General features: G+C 56.0%; 3 protein-coding genes across 3 annotated transcripts; 1 reads left to right on the forward strand and 2 right to left on the reverse strand.

Annotated features, from left to right (window-relative positions):
* Positions 1–377: 377 nt before the first annotated feature.
* VOLCADRAFT_105205 (uncharacterized protein) lies at positions 378–8,600 on the reverse strand (the record flags this gene model as incomplete). Its single annotated transcript, XM_002951738.1, has 14 exons — positions 378–773; positions 1,213–1,289; positions 1,437–2,114; positions 2,322–2,451; positions 2,862–2,956; positions 3,466–3,611; positions 3,866–4,486; positions 4,957–5,029; positions 5,207–5,300; positions 5,831–5,935; positions 6,433–6,546; positions 7,465–7,633; positions 7,844–8,062; positions 8,594–8,600. The coding sequence occupies 14 exons, from the start codon at positions 8,598–8,600 to the stop codon at positions 554–556; spliced, it is 2,748 nt and encodes a 915-aa protein (XP_002951784.1). The 3' UTR covers positions 378–553.
* A 4,085-nt stretch (positions 8,601–12,685) lies between these two features.
* VOLCADRAFT_44097 (uncharacterized protein) lies at positions 12,686–14,374 on the reverse strand (the record flags this gene model as incomplete). The annotated part of the gene is made up of 5 exons (XM_002951739.1): positions 12,686–12,952; positions 13,281–13,367; positions 13,758–13,898; positions 13,986–14,114; positions 14,216–14,374. Coding segments are annotated over 5 exons (783 nt in total), but the record flags the coding sequence as incomplete, so codon positions are not given.
* A 1,470-nt stretch (positions 14,375–15,844) lies between these two features.
* Positions 15,845–20,838, forward strand: VOLCADRAFT_92287 (uncharacterized protein; the record flags this gene model as incomplete). The annotated part of the gene is made up of 9 exons (XM_002951644.1): positions 15,845–15,884; positions 16,704–16,711; positions 17,998–18,115; positions 18,392–18,519; positions 18,860–18,963; positions 19,246–19,330; positions 19,569–19,639; positions 20,173–20,332; positions 20,677–20,838. 9 exons carry the CDS (start codon positions 15,845–15,847, stop codon positions 20,836–20,838), a joined length of 876 nt encoding a protein of 291 aa, XP_002951690.1.
* Positions 20,839–22,763: the final 1,925 nt, after the last annotated feature.

The following is a 22,763-nucleotide window of genomic DNA, read 5'->3' on the forward strand; positions in this document are numbered from 1 at the left end:
CTTCCAACCCCATACATAAACTTATGTCTCGCACGTAATGGCGCAACCTAAACAAAAGAGGGCAAGGAAAACCTTATCCTTCCGACATATCGTCCTTGTTTTCAAAGACATTTCTACGCAACTGCGACTCTGCGAGCGACAGGCACTCCGATTGTTCACGAGGCCGTTGACATCCGTTACTGTAGTAATGCACGTACACCCCGTCGAGTCGTCGCCCCCTCATTGCAACGCGAACTTTGCATCTGCGAAATAAACTTATACAGCCGAGTTATGCAACATGTAAACTCTGGTTAGGACGCCTCTGGTTTGCAGCTTCGCACTCGGCCATATGTGCGAATGGGTTTTGAATCGACAGGGAGACTATCTAAGCACATTCTCCAAAGATCCGCATATTAATTAGGCATAAGAGCCTTCTGTCCAAAGAAGCAAGCAACACATTTTAAACTTGCGTCCTACTTGCCCCGCATTGCGGCAGTCAACCTTGCGAATCTTCCCAACAGGGGCATCCATCCAAATACAGACGCAAAGCCGCGAACTTAGCTATCCACATATTTCATCCCAGTTGTTTCAAGATGTCTGCCAACAGCCGTTTCTCCCCTGCCCGCAATAACAATGCGCTGCGCCGGGCGCCAACTGCTTCCGCCGTCGCCGAGCCATTGCTGGGCTTCCCACCCACCGCGCCCTCAGCTGCGCAGCCTACTCCTCTGCCCTTGATCTTGTCCTGGCCAGCTGCAGCGTCCTTAACGTCGACCCGCTTCTCAGAAGCTCCGGTCCTGTCGAATCGGAAGGATGCAATACGGGTCAGTTTTCCACACTCTCGGGTACCCCTCGGTCCTCGACTATCCACGTCTTCCAGTGGAACCATCCATCCCCGCTGTCCGCATTCCCGTGACCGACCCCCATTTCGCATCTAACTCTATCGCATTCCTCCTGCCGAATTGAGAACGAATCAGCCGTTGAGGGAAACGTCGGAGAGGAGAAGCGCAACGAGACATGAAAGCCGAAGCCGGAGGGAGGAGGCGCCGCCTAAATTCGTGAAAGCGCGGGGCCGATTGACATACAACACAGAAGGTACTACCTAACTTAGTAAGTGCCCCCGGTGCTTCCGATTAGAGGTTATGTCTGCACCCAAGCAGCTAGCGGACGATGGCCCGCCGTATTGACGTGTGTCATTGTCGTACTTGCACAGAACACGCTGTAAACCACTTTTACCTGAGCGCGGGTCTGCCCTCCTGATGCTGTTGATCCTTCTGCCCCATTTCCAGGTTTCGGAGCTCTCGCTCGTCCTCCTCCAGGGATGTAGGGTAGGCTGCAAGCCGTTCCGAAACCACATGCCGGAGCACGGACCGCATCCTCTCTGTCCACAGTTCCGTTGGTGCCACAGAATCATCTCCGTCACCTCCATCGCAAGTTCCACCTCTTTTCCCGCTACGCACCCCGGGGGCCGCTTTCCGCTGCAGCTGCTGCTGCTTGATATTTGTCGTAGCACCCTTCCGGCGAGTGCCCTCCGCCTTACCATCGACGCCTGTTGGCTCCGATCTGGATTCAGGTTTGGATCCTGCGGAATCTCCGTTCGCAGGGGCTTGAATCTCAACGTCCTCGGGAAGATCGTCCTCCTGTTCATCCTCCCCGGACGAAGACGACGACGGAGCCTCCTCGTCAGAGGCATCCTCGTCTTCGTCACGATCCTCGCTGTCGTCATCGCTGCTGCAACCGGTGTCCGGATCCGTAACCTGAACCGTCTCCTGCTTCAAGGAACCCGTCCCAGCCTCTGCAACACCGACTCCTTTTCTTGTTTTCTGTTGCTTCTTCGGCCGTCTAACAGACCCTTCCAAGACCGCCCCGTCCTCCTCCTCGCCATTACCGTCGTCATTCTCTTCACCGTCCCTATCGGCGCCAGCACGCCGCCGTTTCCTCTTCCCGGTGTTGGAGCCGCCATTCCTTTCCACAACCTCCGCCGCAGGAGCTGCTGCTGCTGCTACTGCAGCTCGGTTCTGGTGATGGTGATGCTGCCGTGCCTGCCGCCACATTGTGCGCAACGGCTCCACGGCATCCTGCGGTATTGGGCATGATGGTCGCGATGCCGGATGCTTGAGGCAGTTGTGTAAAAGCCCCTGAGGGGCCCCCGGGGGCCATGTGCCACCGTTAGCTTAACCAGAGAAAACTACGACAGTGACAATGGTCCCAACAACACGCCAACGCTTGCAAAAGCATGCGCATGTATTGCTTTGCTGGTAGCCGTCATATAACCAGGCGCAGACTTGTGTGTGCCTGAAAGCGTTGCATGTGAATGTGCGCGGAATGTCGTACACCCTCCGTACCTCCAGCGACGCCCAGCTCGCCATCTGTCGCTCGCCCGCCGTCAGCACCCTTAGCGCCACGTACAGAGACGTGTTGACGTGGCGGGGCGGCAGCAGGAGAAACGGTTCCTCATCCTCGTCCAAAAGCTCGCTGCAAGAAACATTGTGAGAAATCTGAGGAAATTGAAAACGAGATTTCAATGAGGCCCATAAAATATTTTTATGGTTTTGACAAGTGTTAAAAACAATCTCAGGGATGATGTGCGCTGCATGCCCTTCCAGATGTCGCCCAAGAAGGACAGAGAAGGCGGAAGGGGGGCGGCCCACGCCTCATCTTTCTCTCACGGTGTTGGGTTGGGCCCGCGGAGAGCTCTCCTAGTCCGTCAGCTTGGCAGCCCGTTGGCGGATCTAAGGCTGGTCAAATAGTCCGTCAGTATTAACCGCATGTGCTATGTGTGTCTACTTCTACCCTCCAGCCCACCAACTCGCCCTGATGTCCACTCAGATCTGAGTATTCACTGTCTGTTTGTCAGTCAGTCAGTCAGTCGGTGTGTTGCGTACCTGTGTTCCGCCAGGAAGCTCGCCCGCTTGCGCGCCGCCTTGCGTCCCACCTCCGCCTCTACAGCCGCCATCACGGAGCCTTTGGACAGCAACAACTGAACGACCGCGCACAAAAGAAGCCCAGGTGCATAGCCCCATAGCCGCCGCCACCGTTGGCGACACCGCTCACCCGTGCCGCCGCCGTCGCCGCAGCAACAGGATTAGCAGCGCAGCAATCATGCGCAACAGGCGCAACAGGAAATGGCAAACGTGGCTCAGAGTTTTCCTAGGTAAGGGGGTGGCAAAGGCAGGGCAGGGAAGGCCGAGGCCCTAGCCAGACGGCCCGCACGGAGCGCCCGACCTTCCAGCGATTTGAGGAATGCAACCAGCTTAGCGCCTGCAGCTTTAACACATACCCAATGATGTGCTCTAGTTCTTGTTACAAATAATATGTATATGCACATCTATGGGCTGCAAGTGTATGAATCCGGGCAAAGGCTTGAGTAGTCGTGGGTCTGGGATACCGAGCCTGCTGACATGTAGAAACGCGTGTGCCATAAAAAAAACCGTTTTGATGGGATGTTGTGGTCGCAGTTAGCCTCAGGCCCCCGGCGGCCGGCCCCACCCTAACTACCTCATCAAATGGATTGTACTGCAGTGCAAAGCCGTACTTGTTGACGAGCTCGCCGTTGCCGTGTTCCCCGTACGTGTTGAATACCTCGGTACCCGCCGCCAGGGGCTGCGCCGCAACGATGTCCAACACCTCTACACCTGGGACATCAAGTGACATGCAACAAGCCAATATATTCTTCCTTTACCAATATTTAATATTTATGAAGGAAATCTTTCGCTTGTTTGATTCACTTGCTTCGGCCTTCTCATGGATTGTCGGAATTTCGTTTTACCAAGACACGCGCCTCACGGAGGCCTCCGTCGCGACCCCGACCTCCCCAACCCTGCTTGCACCGACCCAGTCACTTCCTCTCGCCCCTTTTTTCCAAGCTCGAAAACTAACCATCTCTTACCTCCCCTTTCCCCCGCACATATTCCAATGTCCAGATGCAAGTTGAGGCCACCACGACTGGCCACAGACGCCGCCAGGTGGGCCCAACGGCCGCCAACACCGCCAACACCGCTGACGCCGCCCTCCCTGACGCCGTCACCTGCCTCCTGGCAGCCCGCGGTGCGGCCTGCTGTGCCATCAGCATCGGCTGCTGCTGATGCTGCTACTGCCGCCGCCGCCAGTGGCTGCCGTGGCGGTGGGGGCGGTGTCGGCCAGGGATCATCGCCATCGTCTCCCGGGTCTCGATCCAAGTTCACCTTCGCCGTTGCAATGGAAGCAGCGGCAGAGACAGAGGCCTTATCCAGGGCTCCACAGTCCTCCTCCTCTTCTTCTTGCTCTTCATCCTCCTCCTCCTCCTCGTCCTCCTCCTCTTCTTCCGCTTCCTCCTCCTCTTCATCCTCCTCTTCCTCCCCGGTGTCTGGCTCCGCCTCCTTTTCCTTCGTACCTCCTGCGCCTCGCACCTCCTTCTGGGGCTGCAGATGACCGTGGCGGCGCTGCTGGCCGGAACCTTTGTCGCCGCCGGCGGCTGTGCTGCCGCCGCCGCTGCGTCGTCCGTTTCCGCCTGGCTGCCGCCGCCGCGCGTCTGCGAAAGTGAGGCGTCAAAAGCAAGCAAACATGTAAAAAGCGTTAAAAGCAGCGAACCTGTACACACACACGCGCGCGCAACCTACATGAAATCAACATCTACCCTGAAGAACTCAAGCTACGTCTATAGTTTTATTGAAATGCCGCACATATCGCTGGTGACTACGGAGTTCGCTTCGGTGTTGAAGTTGTTCTCCAGTGTCCCACCATCATCGGCGTTCCCTCAACGTGGCTCCGAAGATCATTAAAACACACACACACACATACATACATACATACATACATACACACACGGGACTACTTTTGCAGCGCCTTTCAGCCACCGTGGACTTGATCACCGCAGATAAATGCGAGTCCTTGCGGCTTCTTAACTGGGGAGGATCCCTTCACCTACCCACGGCAACGTAACTCGTAGCACAGACACACACACATGCATGCGCACATACACACGTACACGCACACACGTACCTGCATGTTCTGCGACCTCGAAGCCGTCCGCCCAGCCCCCACCACCACGGGCCCCCAAGTCCACACGAGCCGCCTAGGAGTGGGAAGGGGGAGGAAAGAGACACACGGACCAGACCCAGATCCAGGTCAGTTCAGATCAGATCAGACCAAGGAGAGAAAAAGGAGGATTTCGGATTCCATGGTGTCGGATGGTTAAATGGTTGGTTGGTTGGTTGGTTGGTAGTAACAGTTTAGCAGTTGGTCACTGTACCTTGTGGTTAAACACGTCGGCCAATGGGACGAGCGCATCGCCGTGGTGCTCGTCCACGTAAAAGGCCCGCGAGGCCACCCAGGAAGCTGCGCGCCTGGCGGAATTGAGTGTGCACGGAAGGGTCACTGTTTGTTTTAACTCACAATAGCGGAATGTGCTTTTCAGTATTATAACATAAGCGAAGATGACGATGTCGATGCAGTTAACAGTTGCGAGCGGGGAGAGGGGTGGGGTGGAGGTGAAAGGGCGACGTCGAGTTGGCCAATCGAAAGGGGTTGTGAAGTGTGGAAAGGGCAGGGTGTAGGTTTGGAGGTCACTGCGTGCCCTACGCCTCCAGGGTTTTCGGGTTTTCGGGTTTTCATTATTAGGTTTTGCGAGTTTGGAGGCCACTTACCGTCCCGAGCAAACGATTCATACCGAACCCTCAATGCATCGCCCACATCACTTCCCCATGCCCGCATGCATACATACATGCATATGTACACATGTGCACAAGCTCGTAAAGTGGGATGGCACACATGCGCAGTCGCCATGAAGACTAATATGAAGACTACATCGGCACTACACGACCTATGCACTGTAAGGCATGTAACACATTTCTGCCCATGCGTACGACATACGCACATGAAGGCCTCCAGGTTCCAGCCTTCCTTGAGCGGCCCCAGTCGGGCCGGGTAACGCCCCAGCAGCGGCGCCAGCTCCGACTCAAAGTCCGCCGCCATGGCCTCTCTGTGTGACAGACATTTGTACAGGCGTACGGAACCAGCAGGGTACGACAGGCCATCCGTACATACGCTCTCTGATCGGCCTAAGAGCTAATCCACCAGCACATCGACCCGTGCCCCAGGCACCCAGTACTTAATTACAGACCACTATCCGCTTCCAAGCCCCATCACCAGGCCCGCACCGCGCTTTATCCCGGCCCCCCTCCAACCCCATAGGACTCCCACTTCACTCCCACTTCACTCCCACTTCACTCCCACTTCACTCCCACTTCACCCCATCCCACTGCAATAGACCAAGCAGGTGAAGGGACGACCCACGACAGCGGCCCCGTTCAACCACCCTCTTAACCCGCCTCTTCGCAGTCCACAACCAAAGCACTCACCATGGCTCCGTCGGGATTCCCGGGCCCCAACCCGCCCCCGGGGGGGCCTCCGGAGCCTCTCCCCCTTTGTCCGACTCTACACGCAACGCAAGCCCTCCCTCGCCCCCGTTCGTCCCACCTATCCGCCAGGGCCTTATCCGCAATATCAGTTCCCACCAGCTCCCGCAGCTCCCCGCCGCCCCAGAACACCGGAAGGTACTCCCGGGGGGGCAGACTGGACAGGTAGCCGTACCTGGAGACGGTGTTGAAGAGGGGGGGATGGGTTGAGGTTTTAGGGTGTAGAGCGGGAGTGGGCACCGAGCAGCGGTTCAAAAAGCGTGTGGGAACGAGCGGGGTTTGAAAGTGCGCATGTCTGGGTCTATTTTTGTGTCTGTCTGTCTGTCTGTCTGACTATCTGTCTGTTACATGTAGAGAGCAGAACCGGCCTGGCTGTTCGGGCCAGTATTTAATTGATGTGTGAAACAGGGGGGTGTATCTTCGCCCGTGGCAGCTACCCTGCGAAACCCTGCCTTCCCCGGTATTTCGGGGCACCCTCATCCAGTCACCCTAGTCAACCTCTCAGTGGATTGCTCAGGTTCCGCACCCACCACCAGCATCCAACGGAATCTGCCGGGTCGACAGCGGCCCAACTCCGTTCCTGGTCGGCTCGCAGGTCAACTTTATCCCAGGTCACCACCGTCCATCAACGAGGGGCGCAATGCCTTCCACCATCGGAAGGACTTTTGACCCTAACGGGTATCGATCCCGGGATCTCCCGGGGGCAATGGTCGCGCCTTACCAGTGGTGCCAAACCCATATGTTATATATTAATTGCAATTTCAGGCCGGCGGTAGCGGCAGGGAGCTAAGCACACATAAGTCACGGCGCTCCGCTCTGGATTGTACGGATGCACGCTTTATCCACGACCACATACATACATGCATACACGCGCGCGGCGGCAGCAGCGGCAGAGGTGCTGCACCATCCTGAGCCTAAGGGGGAGCCCTCCGCCCTTCAATCGAATAACGTCCCTCCCCCACAACCTGAGGCAGCGCTCCTGCACATCCGCACTGCCCTCACTCTTTCCCCCCAAGCCTCACCCCTTCTTGCTGCATAAGGCCTTGCTCAAACTCAAATTGAAATTCAAACTTGCACCCAAACTACCACCTACCACTTGGACCTGGGTCCCCGGGCCGCCTCATACATGACTGCCGCCACCAACGCGAGGCCGCCACCAAGCCGTTCCGAAACCAACAAGTCTGCCAGGCCGCTGTTGGCGGCGGAGAGTACGGCGTACCGGGGAATGGTGGCCAGCACGCAACCCTCCGGCACGTCCGACGCTGCAAACGATTTGGCCGCGGTGTTGGTTGAGGTTGCGGTGCGGGTGGATCGGGGTTATAGAGGGGGGGATAGACTACATCGTGGGGGTGGGTGGGAGAGCACTGTGGGACTTGGTGACGCGCTTTGCGCAATCGGGAATGGCAGAGGACGATAAGAGGGGTTGAGAGGTGTATGCAGCTTTGCTCTTTCAACGCAACGAGCTATCACACCTGCATAGACGGCCCAGGGCCCGTCGGAAGGCTGTGATGCGGGGCCCAATGTGTCGTTTGAGGTGCAGTTGGAGTCAGGGTCGCAAGCTTTGGCGCTGCCGGCCCGTAACTGAATAAGCGATGTGTCCCATATGATGCCGGCTTTCCTCATCCAGGCCTCGAACTCCGCCAGTGAGCTTCGTGTACCGATGGGAGCCGACTGTCCATTGTTTGCAGCGCCTCCGCCAGCCGCGGCGGTGGAACCGCTGGGGTCCTTGTGACGTTTCAAACCCATGAGCTAGTTTTTAGGTCAAAGATAACGGCGTTTGGCTTAAATTGCTAAAAATGAAGATTTTGCCGCCGACATGAAAAATACATAACAATAGGACACCAAGCTGCAAGGAAGCAGATATGCAATGTAGATAAGCTTACGAGTTCGTAACGCGCGAACTATGATAGAAGAGTAAAACATCACAGGTTCCGAGCACCGCGCCATCGATTTTGGGTCATCGTACAACGGACAACGAGTTCCATTAGTAATACATCGGAAGATCCCAACAACCGGGGCTTGCAAACACCCTGTTAAGCAATCAACTGTAAGTTAAGACACCTTAAGCTGTCATTGGACACAGGTTACTAATTGAGGCAGTGCTAAACATTGGAGGCCCGCACATTACCGTAACTTCTTGATCTAGCAGTCCTGGAATGTTGAGGGATGTGTCTTTATGGAAAGTGTGCAGGATCGTGGTCAGCCAAAGCGGATAAACTCACCTCGCATGATGGGCGATATAGGTGTAGATCAGGCGGGTATGTTGTTAAGTACAGCGCGGCTTTGCCCTTTGGCGCGCGAAAACGTTGCCCAGGCAGATTTCGGCAGCGTAAGAATGTCCATCACCGGAATTCGTGGCGCCAAGAAAAGGCTGGAAACCACCAACTTTGACGGGAGGTTTTTGGGCAAACACCCTCTTCCCCAATCCGTGTTGAGGTACCCCAATACTACCGTCATGTCGTAGTAAATTGAATCATGGAAAAGGAGCGGCTTTGTACTACCGTAGAGCAGATATGTGGTAATAGACACGCAGTCCAGTGCAAAGACTCCCGCCGCCGCGGGAGTTAACCATTGCTGCATCTGTTTGTTTCTCTAGCATGTCTAAAAAGACAAATTGGGGAGTTGTGGGAATCGAACCCACGGCCTCTCGCACCCAAAGCGAGAATCATACCACTAGACCAAACTCCCTTGTTATTAGAAGGGAGTGTGCAGGGATATATAGCCGCCGACCTCCGGGGAAGTTAGCCCTTTGGCGAACTTGCGTTGACGACTTCGAGTGAGCACTTGACGCCACTTTTCCAGGCGATTTCCAGGCGACTTTACGACAAAAGTGTCGGATAGAAGTTATCTTTAAATTTCATGTTACATAGTGGTTCCCCTTAAATTACATCTTTTAATCCAAAGTACCGACGCATCTTCACGTTTGACCCGATTCGAGGTACGTGCCATGAATGCAGTAACCTGTCACCCATCAAACATTTGTCCTCGCCCCTTTGCCAAAATCGAAAGCAAATGAATTGTCGGCGCGGGTATTAAACTCCTGTGCAGGACCACAGACAACACCAAAACGTACAGTAAATTAAAGATTGCGCTTTGAATTATACACACCACGGCCACCATTACTACCACCATGTTTCTCTGTAAGGTTCGCCTGGCCTCAATCTGTTCCTTTCTCTCTTTCTCTCTCTCTCTCTCTCTCTCTCTCTCTCTCTGTGTTTCCGCAGCTGCACGCATGTAATCATACAAGTATGCGGACGAGGATGCACGCCAAACAACAAAACCAAATAGCAACGCAAAAAAAAGACGTCCTCTCTCGAAATTGGGATTGAAGCCTCCTGTCAGTTTTCTGGGGGAAAAAACTGGGCTCGAGCCCCATATACAATCAAGCACATCACATCACAACAGACAGCATTACATCACACTACCACAACACGGTCTGTTCACTGTGAAGCGGAAGCCGACATTCCTGCTGACAGCAGATGTGCGGCTTGCCGACTGTCCAAATCTAAACACAGGAAGCCAGCCCACATGGAATGCTCATTTCCCGGATTCAGCAGCGAATAGACATACATACAGACATACAAGCGGATTCCCATCCTCGGCGCTGCGGAAGCAAACCAAAAGCTTATGCACAGCCCAGTCGCTTCGCTACCACATCCAGGCTCACCCGCGCCTCCACGTCCATCCGTATGGTAACGTATATTATATATGTACGCCGTGGAATGAATCCAATGGATTCGAGTCAACCAAAAACCAAGTTATTTGAAGCTCCGTGCCGGCATTGTACAGCCAGCCGGCCTGCGCGTCCGCTTGGGCCGCAGCCACGATCCTGTCTCTCGCCGTGCGCGCAACCATCTTAACTGCACCACAATTTTATGCCTCCCCCAAAGACTGCAATACGTGGGCACGTTTCTCAGTCCGGCGGTAAATGATACTTCTCGATGCTACCCCCAAAAAAATACTGAGGAGCTGCGGGAAAGCTAAAAGACACAGCTGCGCTCCCGGGCAATCATCCTAAACTTATTTCTCAAGACACAGGCACCGTCTCAATAAACCTTATTATGGCGCATGCGATGACAATCGAAATACTACGCCATTGCCTTGTATTGTGCAACGCAGGGCCACAGCAGCTGCGACGTCACAAGTGCGGGCCACAAGGTTATAAGAAGCTTAGGGAGCGTGAGCAGGTGGTGCAGGGTTGTAGCAGGGCCGGAGTATCTTCGCTCCATCCCTCGCTTCTTTCCCCCCTCCACCAGCCCCCTCCCTGAGCCGAGGCCTGGCCCCCAGACGACACGTCTGCACGAGACCCCAACGCCACATCGTTGACGCACATCACAACCCGAACCAATTGACATTGCACATGCCGGCATTGCATCCTCAGATACAGACACTTCCTCACATTCGGTAGGTCTGCGGTTGCAAACGTATTAATGGGACACAACAACGCACGTGTAACCCGCACACGCACTAGCACGCATGCGCCAGGCTGACTCCCCAACCTGCACAACATACTCGCACACCTACTACATGTCAACACATAAAGACAAAACAACCCACCTACAGTCCATGAAGTGACTGCGGGGCGCACGTCAAGGACACTCGATGAGGTTTTGCAGTTTCAAGATGTCTGTGAAGTACGACACTGAGGGACGAAACGAAGATGCGCAATCGAGGGCGGGCAGAGCGGAGGCCGGTCACATCGTCCTTCCGCGCATAAAGCACCCGAGGGCTATATCACTGGCCCACAATTAATGGAGGGGCCAACTGGCGCAACGCCGGCTGATTTCCCCCAAATTAAAACACCAGGAGCGGCATAAACCAATCCTCCAGGTCGTAGGACCGCGGCACTGTTCCCAACACCGCCATATCAGGGAAACGGCCACTAGGATGCTTCAACAGAGAGCTGCCAGGATCGGCGGTCTGTCTCGAGAGCCGAGGACCACCCGCCGCCCAACAGCAAAAACACCATTCCCAGGGAGCTCTACCTCGTAAACCTCGGTCTAACCGAGACGACTACCCGCGCCCCATTAAGCAAATCAGGCGCACCGTGATTGCGCTCGCGGAGGACGTTCTGCCATCCCAAGATGGAATGAATGCCCGCTTCGCCAGCAACGCAAGCTGCCTAACAGCAAAATCGGTCCGGGCTTGGAGAAGGTACTAACGGAGGGGCAGCGGTATCGATGCAAAGAAGGAACGCGATTTATCAATAGGTTTGGGTGGTGGCATGGCATGCGCCAAGTGACAGCACACGACGAAATTGCACAATGGCGAAAGCGTGCACGTACACATGCACACTATGCCTACTACCGTGAAAGCCGCTGCCGCCACCAAAAAAGACATTTAGAAAAACATACACTGCACTAGACCACTGGCAGGAATGGGTAGCTGTGATGAAGACAACCCGACCAAAGCACAGGGTGCGGCAATGCCGTCATAAACAAATAAACCGAGGACAACAGGCAAAGGACAGCGAAATAACAGGAGACACGCCCAGCGCCGCCCGCGACCGCCAATCCGGCAGGCGTGCGGGATCATGGGCACTGAGGCCCCCAGTCAAGCGCTGCATCTGGCCTTGACAACGAAGCCTCACTCAGGCCGCCCGGCGAAGGACCGCTATTATATCCCTCTCATCTTTTCCTATTGTATCCATTTTGTCGCCTAAGTACCGGGCAATAGCAATACCTGCGTGCTGCATCGCTACTGTCAAGCTGAGCCAAGGAGCACGGCACCTCGGATATATGCCTTTTCCAGCCATGCTCTTCTCAAGCCGCAACAAAACCTCGATAGCAACCTCAGCGACATGAGGCCATCCATACCACCTTAGCCATTAAAACTATTGCAACTACTCATACAGTGCATCAAGTAGCGTTGATGCGCCTGCAGCTTAGTAGGTGTTCGTAGCCCTCGCCAGTTCGGTTCCGTCGTGATTCCGAAACCGCGTAGTCCCGTAAATGCCAGATTGGACCTGTAGACCGACCCGTGGGTCTTCCATGTCCATCCTCGCCAAAGGCGGTAGCAGCAGTGTCGACGTCACACGCATCTGCGCACATGACCCTTCACGCCGCCACGGCAGCATCTCGGCGGCCTTGCCGATGTTGCCGTTGCTGCTGCTGTTGCTGCACCTGCTGAGAAATCTGCTGTTGCGCATGTCCAAGTTGCTGCTGTGTCTGCGCCGGAGCCGCCGCTGCCGCCCGCCGAACGATGTTGTTGGCGCCAGCGCTCCCAGCCGTCTCCGCCGCCTCCGTCTCCACCAGTGGCCCCGCCGCGCCGCCGCACACCTCCGTGCTCGTATGCATGCGAATCCAGGGGTGGTCGAGAGCTTCGTCAAGAGTCAGCCGCTGCGCCGGATCCCGGTGGAGGCATCCACGCACAAAGCTGAGGCCCTCTTGTGACATCGTGAGCCAGGGCCCGAAATCCATCCGGATTTCCGCTTCCGTAATCGCCTTTGCAACCTCGTCCAACGACAGGGCCTTATTGTACGAGTCGCCCTGCCAAAACGGGAACTGCCGACAGAACAGCTGGTACAGCAGCACGCCAGTGCTCCAAATGTCCACCTCGAAGGAGTAGTCCCGCTTGAAGATCTAATGGTGGGGAGAGGGTGCGAGGGCGGTGGGAGGTGGACGAAAGCGCGAGGGATTACCGCTTGCGGAATGTGTTCCTATCCGATGTGGGTCAACCACCTGTACAAACTATACGTGGATCTGCTCGCTTGCCGGGACGTAGTATCCCAATCATGTTAACCCATCGGGAAGCACGAACAACGACGAAATGTTGCAGCTGTCCTGGGCGCTAACAACGGCTTCTAGCCACCGACCCAGATCCCCCTAGATGCGCTCATCCCATGGCCAACCTTGCAATCCATCACCTTCCCTTCCCTCAATTGCCTCCCCTCGTCCCTTCACGCCTCACCTCGGGTGCCATGTAAACTGGCGTCCCAGATCGCTTACTGAGGCGCGTGTGCCGGTAATGGAGTTGCGAGCAACCAAAGTCCACAGCCTTCAGCCAGGGCGTTCGTTGGAGCGACGCGGCCGTGGCCACGTATGGGTGCCGGTGCTCGTCCCTAATGCAAAAGTTCGCTGTGCAAAACAGGCGCGAAAGGTAGGCGAACTTTAGGAAGCAGAAACGGATACACTTAGACAGTAGGACGGAATCGCTAGGGTTGAATAAAGAAAGGATTGAATTACTGACGCCAGAAGGGCTTTGGCTAGGGCAATGTACGCCTTCTTGGCGGGCTGGACAGCGTGGAACTTCGTCGTTTGGACACCTTCCTTTCTGGGTTGCAAACATCCCAACATGCAAAAAAATTGCATACGGTGCAGGCGCGTGGGGCCAACTGACAGGTGCAAATGGTCCGTAGTGCAACAGTTGACCACCTGCTCTGCCCACCCGAAAGGTTTTGAAGGTACACGGTGGCTCACCTGGCTTCACATCACCATGTAGGATACCAAGACGGTGACAACTTTGCACAACTTGGAGAACTTCCAACGCAACTAATGCCAGGCAGCGCTCCGTCAAAGGGCCGTATGTCTGCAACATGCAAGTAGACCGTGCTCAGAAACGGCAGCCAGATAGAAGACATCTTCCAAGTGACTGATAAAAGCGGAAGCCACTCACTTCCGAGAACTTTTGGAGGTCCCCTCCTCGGCATGCCTCGGTCACAATGTAGACGTTGTCCTCGTCCTCGAAACAATCCAGTAGTTGCACAACCCGTGGACTGTCCGATAATCTGTCCAACAAAGTGAGCTCCCTGCAATATGGTAGTTAAAAAATCAACGCGATAGTCTCGGAACATGAATGCCGCCTGCTCCTAGGCATAGCACTCACCGCTGAAGCTTCTCCAGCACTTTCGCACGTGAAAGTCTTGGCCGCTCCTTCGGTAGTGTCTTAATGGCAACCTCCTCACCCGTTGCCGCGTGAATGCCGAGGTGCACCTTTCCGAAGCTGCCCGTTCCGAGCGCCTTCCCTTGTACGTAGGTCTCCCGAAGGTCAGTTCGCCACCCAAGCTCAAAAAGAGATGCATCAGATGACGATACTGAGGTCGAGGTTGACACATCAGAAAACGCAGTTGCAACTATACGTCTGACGTGGAAGCACGGCCGCGGCCTTGCAGGTCGACGGTGGCGATAATCCCAATGCAAACTGGTCCCAGCTCGCAGTGATTGGTGGCACATTGTTTATTTCGCTCGGGACCTGTATGGAGGAGGTTGTGATGGGAGCAAACTGCAGAGAATTGTGAGGAACGTGATAGCTGCTATGCTCTTGTGTATGTATTATAATATTGTAAGAGTTCTTAGCATTCAGGTGCCTGGCATGGGTATATACGGACTGCTCTTGTTGAGTCAGCATCCACGCACGACAGTCAGCAAGTCGCTTTCCACTTTTTCGCCGCCGCTCAGGCCTTCTGTTGAAGAACCACTTCCATACAAAGAAGGCGGTATGGTTTGAAAGCTATCACTTTGGGTACCTTGCAACCCTAGCTTGGACACGTAGCTACGCCTCGGCCACTTCTGAATTGCGACCGTCAGCCTTCCTACAATGAATTCGTATATGAATTCTTCCTTGTAGAGAACGAAAAAAATTAACAAAGATGTTGTGCGCTCTTTAGCGGGCAAGCTTGGCCGTTGCAATAGTTTCCCCGGCAAGTTGCACATTCAAATGTGTCATGTGACCTCCATTTGTTCTGGCTGTACACGTGACACACAGATACTTTTATGCAAAGCAGGACTTCCCCAGCGCCGGCACGCGCTGGCACACCCTTGCACGACGTGAGGCGCAACGTTAGGGTTGCTTCCAAAGGTACCACGTTCAAATAAAAGCCAGCAGTCATTATCTATTGATGTTGATTAACAACGCGGGAAGCCAACCCGAAAAGAGAGGACCTAAAGCTAACCCCGTAAAATCTCGCCCTCGCACCAACGCCATCGCGGGCTTTCACTTACTTCGCCCATACCTATCCCCCACGGCATTACCCGTCGGGAGCTCCCCGCTCACGTCCGGAGCACGATGAGTTCAAAAGGATAGCCCAGTGGCGAAGAGAGTGGGCAGGTGTTCTGCTGCTCTGTATGCGTGGCGAGATAGCGACAGCAGGCGATGCTCCTTGCAGGGAGACAGCCTCCCTGGAGACGCATCAACTAGTTTGCTTGTTTGCGGCGCTTAAATCCTGCATGGCCGATGAAGAGGCGTATTTTATGGAAATGACAGTTATCGGGGACGTCGGACCGGGCTGCCACGATGCAGACTAGGACCGGGCTGCCACGACGCAGACTCACACTAATGCTAAGCCTTTATAAAGACACGGTCGGTGCACCAAAGCGGCAACTAGTGCGGCTTGTAAGGCGAATATTAACTCCTGGAATCCCTGGGTGGCAGAGGTCGGGGGTTTGCCTTTGGTGAGGATTTCGCCTAAGATTTGAGCTGGGAAGCATTAGAGGTTGGACAACGGGGGAAATCCTCCGGTGATGCATCTGGCAAACATGCACCGAAGTCCACCTACGGCGGAACAGCTGCTAGCGTGTGGGTGATGTGCTGCGTATATCCACCAGACACCCACAAGAAGAGAAACCCGCATGACGAGGGTAAAAGATCCGTGGTTGTGGTGCATGCAGCGGCTAGTCCCTGCAGGTTTATGGATGCGACTGGTGCATTTAGCTGCCACTCAGGAGTTGCACACGAAGCATGCAGGCAAGAGGCTGGGTGGAGTGGTTCCCGACGGCCAGCCGCTGGAACGATGATGTTACTGTCGCCGTTAACAGGCAACCACCTATGGCACCCACCCGGTGGCTAATTACCGTTAGCGTCACACGGTGTCCTGCTCTGTCCGTGTCTTCTGGGCTCCGCGTTTGGATCTTCCGTTGTGTGGGTGCAGTTGGTTTGGAGGGTGATTCCCGTTTCGGGCTTGCTCCCCTTTCTTGGCCGTGCTCTACCTCCTGCTGCTTCCCGGTGGGTTTCAGAAGGAAAACCGCACAGCGGTTCATCGTTCAATTCGCCGCATTCTGCCAACCATGTATGCCATCGTGGGGGGTTTGCCATCGTGCGGAGAAAGAGGGGACTATGGCCCTCATGCGCCTCTCCTTCTATGGAGTGCTTGGCTGCGCTTTCGTTTATGGAACGGTAGCACCCCTTGGGCAGTACCAGGCCCGGTCATGTACGATATAAAACACAACGCACACATACACACATGCACGTGTGCACACGCCAGTCCCTCTCGTAGCCCCTGGTCTTAGTTCCGTTCCGTGTTGAGGTCTGTACGGGCCCCCGTTGCCCGTTCTTCCTCACGGGCCCCCGTTGCCCGTTCTTCCTCACGGGCCCCCGTTGCCCGTTCTTCCTCGCCAGCAGGACAGGTGAGGACACAGCATGTGGGGGCTCAGTTATCACCCTTCAGGGTGTCGACGTATCGCTGAGCTGAGATGCGCCAAACAGTTCTCAGCAAGTTGATTGATCCTCGCTATCGACTAATGTCCCGGTGGCAGCTGCATTAGTCGCCTATGCCAGCTGCGGAGTAGTGACAAGAGGTTGTGAGGTCGCTGTCAGCCGAGGACTAAGAGGACGCACCCTACATGTGTCTTGGCTCACACACACCGAGCGGAGTGGAGTGGAGCATAAAAGAATTACATGCGTTCAGGGGCAGCACAGCAAACGTACATTTCGGTTGCAGAACGTGTAGTGCTATAGTTATATGCAAGTTGCTAATATCGATATTGTACATCGCACATAAAATTTCGTTGTTAGGCAAGGCGTCCATGCAACGGTCAATATGAGTCAAGACTGAGAGTCTTAGGCTTCGAGTTTGGCGGTTGACTTTAACCACCGCTCAACGCCCACAACAACGTTAGGTCGCCAAGACGCCAAGCAAACCGGGCTGGACAGGTTTACAGACAGCACCAGTGCAATTCATAATTGGCCTCAAAATCACTTGCTCACAACGATCCCACGCTAAACTGTACTGGGCTGTCACACTTTTATTCCGTCGCCGTTGACAACACTCGCCATGCTCCGATAGGAATTGAGCTTTCAAAAGGGCACAGTAGTTAGTAGTTATCATGCACCGCGCCCTGCGGCCTGGGAGACAGCCGCCGGCCTGCTTTTCCAGCAGTGGCGGTGTAGCATCATCAGCATCAATTGTGCGTAGAACACTATTATCTGGGCGCCTCACTGCATATCCAGGTACAGAAGAGGCTCGGTAACCACATTCCGACCGGGGCCACTTTCGAACCAAGTTCTTGTTCCTTGTTTTAGGCTTATCAAATGGAAGGCGAAACAGATTGGAACCATGCCGCGTTACCAGCACGTCCAAGGAGCTCTTCCAGTCTCAGCAGGCAAAGGAAATGGGCATGGACGATAATGGAGAAGACGCATACATGGATCTTCCAGATTACCAGGTGCTCTACCCAGAAAGAGTAATAAAAGTCTTGATGGATAATTTTTGTATGGCTACCTGGCTGACCATTCGCCGGCCACTCCGAGGGTTTGGCCCTCAAGCGGTTTGTCAGTACGGATGCGGCCGGAGCGTCCCGCGTCCAAACGCGCTGTGCTTATATGTTGGAGGGACCATTGTGGATCCACACCTGAAGGGAATGTTGTGTTCCTTCACCGCCGAGGTCCTGACAGCTGATGTGCGGCTGCGCAGGTGTTTGACCCGGACAAGGGGCCCTTGGAGAAGCGTGTGCAGCGCTCTTTCCTCGATGCGGTGACCGACGACAAAGTGGACCTGAGAGATACGGAGTACTGGTTCTCTAATCCGGAGGGTAGGTACCTGGACTGCCTGCCCGGGAGTGCCGCTGGCCGGCTGGCGGAGCTGGCTGGCTGGCTGGCTGGCAGGTCATTTGTGTCTTGTCCAAAAGGTCACAGCCTGGGGGGAATTGCACATGCAAAACCCAAATGCGGTCAGCGACCGTTGAGTTGAGGCTGCTCCCTCCCTCCCTCCCTTGCCTCGCGTTGCCATCCATCACCAGAGTCGGCGGTTTCTTTCCTTACCCCTTTCCCTCCTCCCCCCCTTCCCCCTCCCCCCCGCCCACTCTAAGGTAACTGGAATGGCAAACCCAAGCGGGTTTACTTCATGCAGGAGGACGAGGAGCCGCTCACCCCCCAGCCCTGGCACTCACCCGAGCTGGAGGAGGACGCGGTGGACAGGGTAGGCGGCCGGGGGTCGGTAAGGGACTGGGGGATGGGGGGATTATCGGTGTGTGTGCCGGGGGGGAGGGTCAGGGCCTTTACCTTGAAACCCCTCTTTTCGCTTCCCTACAGTTTGAGATGGCGGCGGCAGCGAGACTGAGGGCAGGGCGGGGCGGGAGATTAGGCGGGCCGCGTGTTGAAGGCGGAGATGTATGTGTGGGGGATGGGACCTGACCTGGTCTCTCTCTGTATCTCTCCCTCTCCTCCCAGGGCTATGATATGATATTATATTTATACCATCTGTGACCTCCATCCTGGGCTGTTCCTCCCGCCCTGGCGCCCCCCCTCCCCTTCCCGCCCTCCTGCCGCCCCTTCAGATCGGGTTTGACGACCTGGAGGAGGGCCGGGTGTATGTGGGCCTTATCACAGACGTGTGGCTCTACCACGGTGTCCAGGTGGACATTGGAGCGGAGTTCGACGGGTGGGTGGATGGGTGGGTCGGGGGGAAATGCGTGTGTGTGTGTGTGTGTTTTGGGGATGGGGAAATGGGAGGTTGCATGCAAAATGCAAGAATTCAAATTGCGAATTGGTCTACTCAGGGGTTAGCCGTCTTGTTTGGCTCTGCTAATGCTATAGTCGGTTTCTCGCTTGCCACCGTGACGGCTTTTGGTCGGTGCATGTATGCTGCGCCTTGCATATAACCCCCCTTTCCCTCTCCCTTTCCCCCTTCTCCCTCTTCTCCACCCCTCCCAACGCCCTGAAGGCTGATCCCCTGCAGTGAGGAGCTCTGGGAGCTGGCAGTGGACCACATCGATGTGGGGGAGGTGGTCATGGTGGAATTGCACAAGGTGGGCGGCTGGGTGGGTGGGTGGGTGCATCGGACTGTGAGGGAGGGCTGCATGGGCGAATGGCGGTAAAACCTGCATCGGCAGTTATGGCCCCAGCGCAGACCAGCTTGCATTCGATGAGAATCATCACGCCGCGTTGTCAGCTCTGGTCATCGCACATCCACGCGTTGGGTTTGCGCGTATGAGTGTGTATGTGTTTCCCCCGAATTACCTCCCCCCGTTCCCCCCTTTTTCGCAGCTGCGCACCCCCGGTCTGTACCGGTGGCCGGTGCAGCTCAAGTTCACGGTGAGGGGCTTGCAGGACCTCATGTGAGTGTGGGGGGGGAGGGGGGGAGCTCGGGGGTTGGGTGGGTGGAGGATTGGGGGGGCCCGCGGGAGTAGGGGAGGGCTGTGGGAAAACACCCGCTGCTGGACTCCACAACATCTCCAGACGCTGGAGGTGGGGGCAGGGTGAAGTTCATGTATGATGTGCAATCTTGTGGATGTGCGGAGTGCACACGTCCAAGCAGGGGGCTTGGATACGAGGAGGGGTTACGAGGAGGGGAGCGGGAAGGGGAGGGGAGGGGGAGAGAGGGGTGCCGTGGAAACGCACTCGGGATGATAGCGGTGATAAGGGCTCAGGGAAGAAAATGCAAGGAAAGGGAGAAAAACAGGCGAGAGCGTAGTGGGAAAGAGAGGTGCATGCAGCCGCCGGACTGGCAGGAAGACGGCAGACAGACAGACAGATAGACACATGTCCGCCCAGTGCATCTAAAGGCTGAAGGGGGGGAGGTTATTGTTAATGTTCCAACCCTCCCCGCCTGCGGGGCTCCTCCTCCTCCTCCACTCCCACGGCACCCCAGGCTGCCCCCGGACGACTACGAGGCCCCGGTCGACCACGCGTGGGCTGAGGCCCAGGGCTGGACCGAGGAGGACGTGGCAGCTGCCACCGGCCGTACACTGGACACACCCACATACTTCGTGCCGCAGGACGAGAACGTACTAGCGGAGGAGATTCTTGACGTGAGTGACGGCTGCACGTGCTGCTTCTTGTTATTATTAGTATATTACTAGTGGTGGCGGGAGAGGTTGCGGGAGAGGGCAGCTCGTCACCAGCTGGTTAGCCTTGCCTGACCTGAGCTACGTCCATCATGCGCTTGGAGGGGTTTGGGGCATGACGGCATCGGTGTGTGACAGGAAAATACCGAAGGCGGAGCCACCATCTCGCCAATCATCATCCTGGGTCTGAATCTGTCCCTCTTCTACACACAAACACACACAACACTTACACACACTACACACACACGGGGCACTACCGGTGATTGCTCATCCCTTCCCTCCCGTCGTTCCGTTCGTCCCGTGTCCAGGGCTACGGAACCGGCGACATGTACTGGCGCGAGGCCCCCTCCGAGCCGGTGGAGGACTACATCGACGACCCGCTGGACAACCCCGTTGTGGAGGGCTGGCTGAGTGAGCGGGTGGATGAGGTGGATGCGGCGGCGGAGTCGGTGGTAATGGGCGGCCGCTGAGTTGAGTTGGGATGAGGAGGCCGCTTCGGCTTTGAAGGAGGAGGAGGGGGAACGTCTCTCCAAATGTGTGTGTGGGGGGGGGATGGGGGCGTGGGGGGGATGTTGAGTGAAAGCCCCTGGGGGAGGGGGAGGGGGAGGAAGAGGGGTCGCCAGCTTGTCTCACCGCCTAGGAAGGGAAAGGAGGGAGGGGGTGGTGGAGGAGGAAGAAGAAGAAGAAGAATAGTAGATCGGGGACAAGGGGAAAACGAGGAGGAAGAAGGTGTGAGGAGGGAGGAGGAGGACGCAGAGCACGCCGCGTTACGGCACACGGGGTTGGGAGGAGGAGGGGGGCCTAGCGACGGAGGAGGGGGGCCTAGCGACGGAGGAGGTCCCACGGTGTGGCGCGATGTGATGTGGTGTGGGGAGCGGCCCGGGGATGCGAGGAGGGGTTATTGCTGTCCGTGGCTGTGCCGTCGTGGCGGATCTTCAGGCGCACCCGGGTGAATTGTCGGCTGCAACTTCTGTACTGGGACGTTGTACTGGGTTTTGATGCTACTCGAGATACCCGTACCTCTCTTACGTCGCCGGAAGGAAACCTGTGCTGGACTACGTTTCCATGTGTGTATGAGGGGATGTCGGGTGTCTCACTTGCATTACACATACACACATCATGGGTGCACCACCGGGGATGTGACGTACATTCTACATGTGTGATTCGCTACCCTTTCCGTACTACCGAAATGGTGGCAGTGTGTTCGTCCCAAACACGTAATTTCAGCTCATTTGAAGCCAGGCCAGCGTTGACCTCGTCCTTCTTGCAAAACTATTTTCGACTCTTAAAAGGTTGCAATGAAGGCAAATATTATTAAGGCCACATGAGCAAAAAAGGTTAACTCTGAAGCAAACCCACTAGCAACTTGCAACGAGTAGAGAGGCTGCAAACCGCTCGCTAGACAAGAAGGTTCCCCTCGCACAGGTCGTCTCCGCCACTACGGCCACCACTGCATCCTAACCTACAACCATTACTTCCTCACACGATTATTTACAGACCTACGTTGCATTCAATGAAGTTCCCCACGCCAGGAACACTAAGTCTATACGAAGGGGGCGATGTTATCTTTCATTCGAAGGAGTGAGAATGGGGCGGGTGTTGTGTTTTTATGTAAGCACAAGGCACAGTCATCATAGACCTAGGAGGCGCCACTAGGTCAGCACACAACCCCAGCCTCACCGCGCTGTATCTGTCCATACACACGCACGCACGCCCTGCCGTACCATGCCGCACCGCATCACACGACACGACGCCATGCCGTAGTACCATGCCACACCACGCGATATTACATACTGTGCAACAAATCCTGGGGAAAGCCGTGTCGGCAGGGTCGGGCTCCGGCGATCTATTATCCCATTACCATCCGGACCGTCGGAAATAGAACCTTTCACAGTTTCGGCGCCGCCCGGAGTTCGAGCCCCTGTACGAGCATCTTTGAATACCACCTTGCGTGCCGCTGTTGCACCTCGCTTGGCTTCACATGCCTTCCGGCCCGCTCGCCTTGCCCGGCCCGCTCCAGCCTCCCCTGCGCTGCACCCCGCTGTCTTCCCCTGCCGCTTTACCCTGCTGCTTTTGAGGGTTCCTCTGTCCACCTCTACCGCCGCCTCGTTTGTGTCCATCTTTGCCACTCTCCAGAGACCAGTGCCCATCCACCCATCCACCATTCAACATGCAGCTAATACAGGATGCCGCACCTCGCCCGCCCGCCAGCTATCAAACTCCCCACCACCACCACACACACACACACGCACACATACATTTCCGTAAGCGGCCGACAAAAGCGGATGCTCCTTCCCGGCACTTCCGCAGTCCCTCGTTTCCACGTACACGGGGCCGGGGAAGCAGCCGCTGCACTCTCCCCGCGGGCTAAGCCCCTGCCCCCGCCCTCGCCCCC

The sequence above is a fragment of the Volvox carteri genome (genome assembly GCF_000143455.1).
Source record: "Volvox carteri f. nagariensis unplaced genomic scaffold VOLCAscaffold_25, whole genome shotgun sequence".
NCBI classification, from domain to species: Eukaryota; Viridiplantae; Chlorophyta; class Chlorophyceae; order Chlamydomonadales; family Volvocaceae; genus Volvox; species Volvox carteri.